This window comes from Pseudophryne corroboree, chromosome 5, assembly GCF_028390025.1.
Source record: "Pseudophryne corroboree isolate aPseCor3 chromosome 5, aPseCor3.hap2, whole genome shotgun sequence".
NCBI lineage: Eukaryota > Metazoa > Chordata > Amphibia > Anura > Myobatrachidae > Pseudophryne > Pseudophryne corroboree.
Genome location: NC_086448.1, coordinates 834,136,236 through 834,143,452, shown reverse-complemented (window position 1 = coordinate 834,143,452; position 7,217 = coordinate 834,136,236). Strand labels below are relative to the sequence as shown.

The window sequence follows — 7,217 nt, the reverse complement described above, 5'->3', positions numbered from 1 at the left end:
TACCGATGGTATTTTATGATCCCGGCCTCTGCCAGGAGTCCCCACCAGTTCTTAGGATGTTGGGGCAGAGGTAATGTCTTTTCATATTTGTATCACAGCTTCTTGCTGTAGAGGATGAGTGTTGCTCATTCTGCGCAGTCTAACTGTACACAGTATCTGGAGGATGAGCCTCACTCCACCACAGCGAAGGGGTTAAAGCTCAGTTGTGTTTCCAGTAATAAAGTGGAAGTAATGGAGCTTTTCGTGTTTTCTACATGAAATCACATCCTGCAACACATGGGCTACAGGAGGAGGAACTGTACACGGTATAAAGGTGGAGAACAGAACCAGAGACCTGAGGATTCCTCTAACACAGCGCAAGATGAGGAGCTGGGGGCTGTCTCTGCTCTTACTCTCTGCAGTCACATTAGACAGCTGTCTCTCTCAGTCTCCAGGAGGCGGCGTCCAGGATGACACGCGGATAATAGAGGCCGTGAAACGCTTCAACCTGGAGGAAAATGTCCCGTATCTATATAAACCCCTGGATGACGTCCCCCCTGCACTCCTAGAGGTACAGTATGGGGGCAGTTACTCTCTTGGGTGGTAAAACTCTAGTAATAAATTGCACCAAAGATGTTACATAGTAGGTGGGAGATTTACTAAATTGTCTCATGATGTGTGATTTGTAAACTGCAACAACAAAGCTCATTGTTTATACAACGTTCCTACAATACAAAGAAAAAATAGGTGACTCCCTAATTACTGGTTACCTAAAATCTTTTTGTCTTTTTCTCACATAATACAACGGAATCCTCAATGTTTTAAGGAGAAAAAAAAAATATTGAACTCACGATTTTACTACAGAGATCTCAGTTACATGGTGGGTAGCCAATCAGGAATTGTCTCATACGACGCTTAGCCAATCATAAATACTCTAGCAGATAGTCAAATAAGGTACTAATTCACATTATTTCAGAATAAGTATAAAAAAAAAGGTATGCGATTAGCCTACCACTCGTCGGGATCCCGGCTGTCACAATACCGCCGTCAGGATCCTGGCGGGGGCACCATACCTGTGAGAATAGAACCTGTGGCGAGTGCATTGAGGCCGCAAGGGGCTTCGTTGCGCTCCCCCCCCCCCCCCCTGCTGGCATTCTGCCGCTTGGGATGCCGATTTTGGTATACTGACATTTGGCATCCCGTACAGTGGTGAAACATATTGAACCGCCCAAAAAATACCCTTCTGCTTCTTTCTGTTTATAAACCCTCATTGGCCCTTATATTGGTACAGCGGGAAGCGGTTATAATCCTGATGGTCAGGAACCTGGTGCAAGAGAGACCGGTGACGGAAGCAACGGAATGTCGATGCCGGAATCGCGAAAGGGACCAGGACACCGCCACTGGAATCCCGACTGACGGGATCCCGGTCATAGTGACAGCGTGGCTAGGGGGATGACAGACGGACTTAGCTTTAGGGTGTGTGAGGCGGGGGTTAGGTTTAGGGTGCGGAGATGGGGGTTAGGCACCACCAGTGAGGGATTAGGGTTATGCTGCGGGGAGTATACGGTTAGGTTTAGGGTGCGGGGAGGTTATGTGTAGGCTCCACCTGGTGGGGTTAGGGTTAGGTACTGGGAGTGGGGGGGTTGGGTTGGGTTAGGCACCTAAAAGGGAGAGTTAGGGTAGGGGTCGGGTTAGACTACTTACCGCCCGTTGTCGGACTCCTGACCGCCGGAATTTCATACCCACCCCTGTCCATCAAAGGTTAGAATGTGTACTTTTACTGGTCGGGAAAATAAACTTGTTTCTCCCAGAGGTTCCAGATTTTGAAGAACAGAGACAGGTACAGAATAGTGTCACACTGTATAACACAGGGGACAACGGTAATGTGTTTCCGGTACACTCACAGGGTGCCAAACCGTGTCCTAGAGTACATGAAATGTCCTTGGTTTTACTTTAAGTCCTCATGGAACCTATTCAGAGATGTGTCATCTACATCAAGAAATACAAATAGAAATCCTCCACAGTTAAAAGAATATTGTCCAGGAGAAAGTAGTGTGTGCTGGACAGCTTCAGAGAGCAGGTTCTCAGTGATCCAAGTATTCTACGCGTTTCGTTTGCAGGGACCTTAAGGAAGTGAAAGCCGGCATCTCTGGTCTATCTTAACAAATTAATTAATTGCATAGTTAGCAAGTCCTGCCAGCTGTGTCCTATATCCCCGTGTCATATCTACAGTAATGTACATCACATGCAGGGTTTTCCAAGCTCTGTCATTGCAGTCCAGGTTTTTAGGATATCTATACTTGAGACCAGATGTTTAAATCAAATGAACTGAGGTACTAATTGAGTCATCTGTGTTAAAGGATGGATATCCTTAAAACCTGGACTGTAGTGACAGAAAAATGCAATAAGAAAAATGATCATTTAAAAAAAAAAATTATTTAATGTAACGTGTCTTTTTTTTTGGGTGGTCTTCAGTATGCCGACTGACGGGATCCCGGCGCACAGTATACCGGCGCAATGAGCCCGCAAGGGGCTCATTTGCGCTCGCCACACTGTCGGTAAGCCGGCGGTCGGGCTCCCGGCGCCGGTATGCTGGTCGCCGGGAGCCCGATCGCCGGCATATCGTAGTGAACCCCTTTTGTTCAGCTATGGATTCTATAAAACAAATAGAAATAATAATCTTTAGAAGTGAGCGTATCATATTGCGCTTTAAGTAGCTTGTAAATTCCCAGCATTAAAAAATATCTGTGATTTGATTTTCCAGAAAGTGAGAACTATTATCTATATATTATGTACTGGGCCCCAACACAACCACAGGAGATGTTTAGCAGTAAAGACATTAAGAGCACATCATTTAGCTTTATACTAAATGTAAGTTACTAGTGTTATATAAAGACACTGTAGGCTTCCCGTTGTGCTTGTTTTACACCAGTCCGTAAAAGAGGTGGGATTATTGCATTTGCAGATCTCAGGGTCTTACGTTTGCAAACAATCTCTTTTTAGGAGGAGAAACATTCCCAGTCGTTGGAAGTCATAATAAAGGAGACTGTGTGCCCCAAATCGGCCAAAAGGAAGTTAGCACTATGTGATTTTCAGAAAAATGGGGTGAGTATTATGTCACAAAATTTAGGAGACGGTAAAAAAACATATCCATCTTCTCGCCATATGCAGCCAGTCCGGGTCAGTTACACATATTCATCTTCTTGCCATATGCAGCCAGTCCGGGTCAGTTACACATACTGTATTCATCTTCTTGCCATATGCAGCCAGTCCGGGTCAGACCCGGTGAGACAGACCCTGTTCACACTGAGGCCTGACCTAGGTTACTCCTGGGTTGGAGCCGTTTACACTGCACACGGGTGCAGCGTTACCTGTTCTGCCGGCGCTAGGAGATGATATCAACTCCAAGTTCCGGTGATCTGGCTCTTATGCTGTAACCGGGACTGGGTTGGATGACCCAGGTCAGACCGTTCACGCTACCCAATTACACGGGTCATTCCCGAGTCCAACCCTGCTTGCTATCAAGTTGGATTCTCAGGTTACCTCACCCGGGTTTATTATTGGGGACCATACTTGCCTACTCTCCCGGAAGCTGTGGGAGGCTCCCATTTTTTGGGGTAGCCCCCCCGCACCCCAGGAACAGTAGGCAAATCTCCCGCATCCTGCTCGAATCCTAGTGATTCGGGCAGGATGAAGAGATACTCTCCTGAGTTCGCGGGTCTGTGGAGTGGGGAAGGGGTTAAAATGACGCGAATCGCGCCATTTAGCCACGCCCCCTTCCTGCGGACCCGTGAATGGCAGCATTTTCCGGATGTGGGGGTGGGGCTTGATGATTCCACTGCCCCGTCCCCTGAAGTCTCCTGCAGCGTCTCCTCTCCGAGACATTCAAAGTAGGTAAGTATGTCGGGGACCCTTTCACACCAAGCCACAACCCAGGTTAACGCGGCAATAACCCCGGTGGAAGCGGCAGTTTGGAAGGGGTATTAGATGACTATTAGTAAAGCTGTAAAGGGGGTACACACGAGGCAATTTCTGGCTAAAATATAAATGATAACGTTCAGTGTGTGCGCACTATAGTCGTCCATCGCCGGCAATTTCCCGTCGCGTAGTGTGCACCCGCCTAACCTCTCATACAGATGGGCAGCGAGTACCGGACTTTCATAGTATGTTATTCACATCTAAGTCGCATACAAAAGTTGCTTATTGCATACAAAAGAATTTGTCTGAAGCGGCAGATAAAGGGGGTCATTCAAACCTGATCGCTCGCTAGCGTTTTTTGCAGCGCTGCGATCAGGTCAGAACTGCGTATGCGTATGCACCGCAATGCGCAGGCGCTTCCTACGGGTACAAAGCGGATCATTGCTGTGCGATGGGTTTTCCGAAGAATCCATTCACACAGCCGAACGCAAGTTGATTGACAGGAAGAAGGCGTTTGTGGGTGGCAACTGACCGTTTTCTGGGAGTGTTTGGAAAACACAGGCGTGTCCAAGCGTTTGCAGGGCGGGTGTCTCACATCAATTCCAGTCCCGGACAGGCTGAAGTGATCGCAGCGGCTGAGTAAGTCCTGGGCTACTCAGAAACTGCACAACGTTTTTTTGTACCGCTCCCCTGCACATGCGATCGCACACTTACACAGCTAAAATACACTCCCCTATAGGCTCCGACTATCTGATCACAGCGCTGCAAAAAATAGCTAGCGAGCGATCAGGTCTGATTGACCCCCATTGACCATAGCTAAAAACCATGTGCACTGCAGGTGGGGCAGATATAACATGTGCAGAGAGAGTTAGATTTGGGTGGGGTATATTGTTTCTGTGCAGGGTAAATACTGGCTGCTTTATTCTTACACTGCAATTTAGATTTCAGTTTGAACACACCACACCCAAATCTAACTCTCTCTGCACATGTTATATCTGCCCCACCTGCAGTGCAGCATGGTGTTACTCAGATCTCTCTGCACATGTTACATCTGCCCCACCTGCAGTGCACATGGTTTTGCCCATTAGAGAAATATCTTGCTTTTGCGAGTGACCCTACATTAGGCCCTTTACCTGTTATTTTTTTTATCAGTTTCCTATTACATTTTTTTCTTGCAATCAGTCTCTGCAGTTATACCCCTTTCCGATCAAAATCCCAGGTCCGACCCGGCTCAGACTTTCACAGCGGCAGCTGGACTTGGGTTACTCCGTCCCAGGTCCAGTTGTTCACACCAAACCCAAGTCTATCCGGCTTTACATGGGTGCTTGGAGATGATGTCATCTCCTAGTGCTACTCCAGGCAGCCAATCCGGTCATCGTGACATAATAGTATGAGCCCTTTACTAACCACCTGCTGTTTATGTAATGTCTGCTCAGATAATGGCCCTCATTCCGAGTTGTTCGCTCGTTAGTTTTTTTCCGCAACGGAGCGATTAGTCGCAAACTGCGCATGCGCAATGTTCGCAGTGCGTCTGCACCAAGTAAATTTGCAAAAAAGTTTGGTATTTTACTCACGGCTTAACAGAGAAATTTAATCGTTCTGGTGATCGGAGTGTGATTGACAGGAAGTGGGTGTTTCTGGGCGGAAACTGACCGTTATAAGGGGGCGTGTGAAAAAACGCAGGCGTGTCAGGCAAAAACGCGGGACTGGCTGGGGAAACGGAGGAGTGGCTGGGCGAACGCAGGGTGTGTTTGTGACGTCAAACCAGGAACGACAAGCACTGAACTGATCACAGATGCCGAGTAAGTCTCGAGCTACTCAGAAACTGCTAAGAAGTGTCTATTCGCAATTCTGCTAATCTTTCGTTCGCAATTCTGCTAAGCTAAGATACACTCCCAGAGGGCGGCGGCTTAGCGTGTGCAAAGCTGCTAAAAGAAGCTAGCGAGCGAACAACTCGGTATGAGGGCCAATGTGCAGTTGGGGTTACAGTAAGTGATCTTGCCCCCACTTTGGTAATTTTGCTGTATTGGGTTTTGCAGGAAGTTAAAGTTTGCACGGTCCGCTTGGATAAGAAATACAAAGATGATATTAAATGCTCCGCTATGCCCAAGGTAAGACATTAAGGGTACTTATGAAAGTTCCAAACTGTGGGTCATAGTCCAAATGCCCATTCTATTGCGGGGCGCATGAGTTTGTGGGTCACACTGTGATATCTGCTGGGGTGAGGGGCTGGGATATACAAGTTTTTGTGATTGAAAGGCTCAGTGCATGAATGTGACCAGGGCCTTCTTACAGACCCAGCCCTAACCAATGTGATGCCCCAGGCAAGATTATGGCTGGTGCCCCCAGGCCCCGGCGCTAGCTCTGCCTATGACCCAGCACTCCTGTCCAAGCTCAGCACCCATTACCCATCAGCACAGAGCACAGCAGCTACACCAATCATCTCTCACCAGGGCCGGTTCTAGACCTTGGCCACAGTTATGCCGCCTGTAGTTATGCCCCCAGTATAGTGCCCCAGGTAGCTGTGCCCCCTAGTAGCGCCGCTTACAAACACACACACACAAAAAGAAAAAAAGATACTCACCAGCCCCGCTCCTGCCTCCCGACCGCTGCTGCCGTCTCTGGCCGCCTGCTCCTTGGATCTATGGGAGAGACGCTCCCACAATGCCGTGCGATGACGTCAGGCGCACCGCATGGCAGCATGGGAATGTAGGAGGGTCAGCGCTGACTGCGCTGAGCTGCATGTACATATTATACATAATGGCGCCCAGGCGCCGTGTAAGCAGGGGATGCGGCTGTGGCGCCACAGCCGCATCGCCTGCTTGCCCGCGGCAAGAGTCGCTCTTGCCTCTCACCCAGAGCAATCCTCATCCACAGTGCCGTAACGAAACATTTTGGTGCCCTGTGGGAGCAAGAGCATTGGCACTCCCATATTTAAAATAAAGACAGCACGTGCCAAAGGCATTCTCCCCAAAGGAACACACACCAAAAAAGGGGAGTGGTCTTGCTGGTAAGGAGCGTGACCACACAATAGAACAGCCAATTAAAATTACACAGCACAGTAGTGTCCCTTATTCACGTGACGCCACACAGTAGAAGTGACCCATACACCACATTATGCCACACAGTAGAAGTGACCCATACACCACATTATGCCATGCAGTAGTAGTGGCCATTGCACCACATTAAGCCCCACACAGTAATGCCCACTGCGTATTATGCCCCACACAGTAATGCCCACTGCGTATTATGCCCCACACAGTAATGCCCACTGCGTATTATGCCCCACACAGTAATGCCCGCTGCGTATTACGCCCAAC

General features: G+C 48.5%; 1 protein-coding gene across 2 annotated transcripts in view; it reads left to right on the top strand.

Annotated features, from left to right (window-relative positions):
* Positions 1-267: 267 nt before the first annotated feature.
* LOC134929516 (protegrin-2-like) overlaps positions 268-7,217 on the top strand; it is a 70,289-nt gene continuing 63,339 nt past the window's right edge. Inside the window, exons 1-3 of one of the 2 annotated variants that reach the window (XM_063925115.1) lie at positions 273-550; positions 2,983-3,084; positions 5,937-6,008. In XM_063925115.1, coding sequence (XP_063781185.1) covers positions 362-550; positions 2,983-3,084; positions 5,937-6,008 — 363 coding nt within the window. In that variant the 5' untranslated portion in view covers positions 273-361. Of the gene's footprint in view, positions 551-2,982; positions 3,085-5,936; positions 6,009-7,217 lie in introns of both variants that reach the window. The other variant, XM_063925116.1, reaches the window with a different exon arrangement.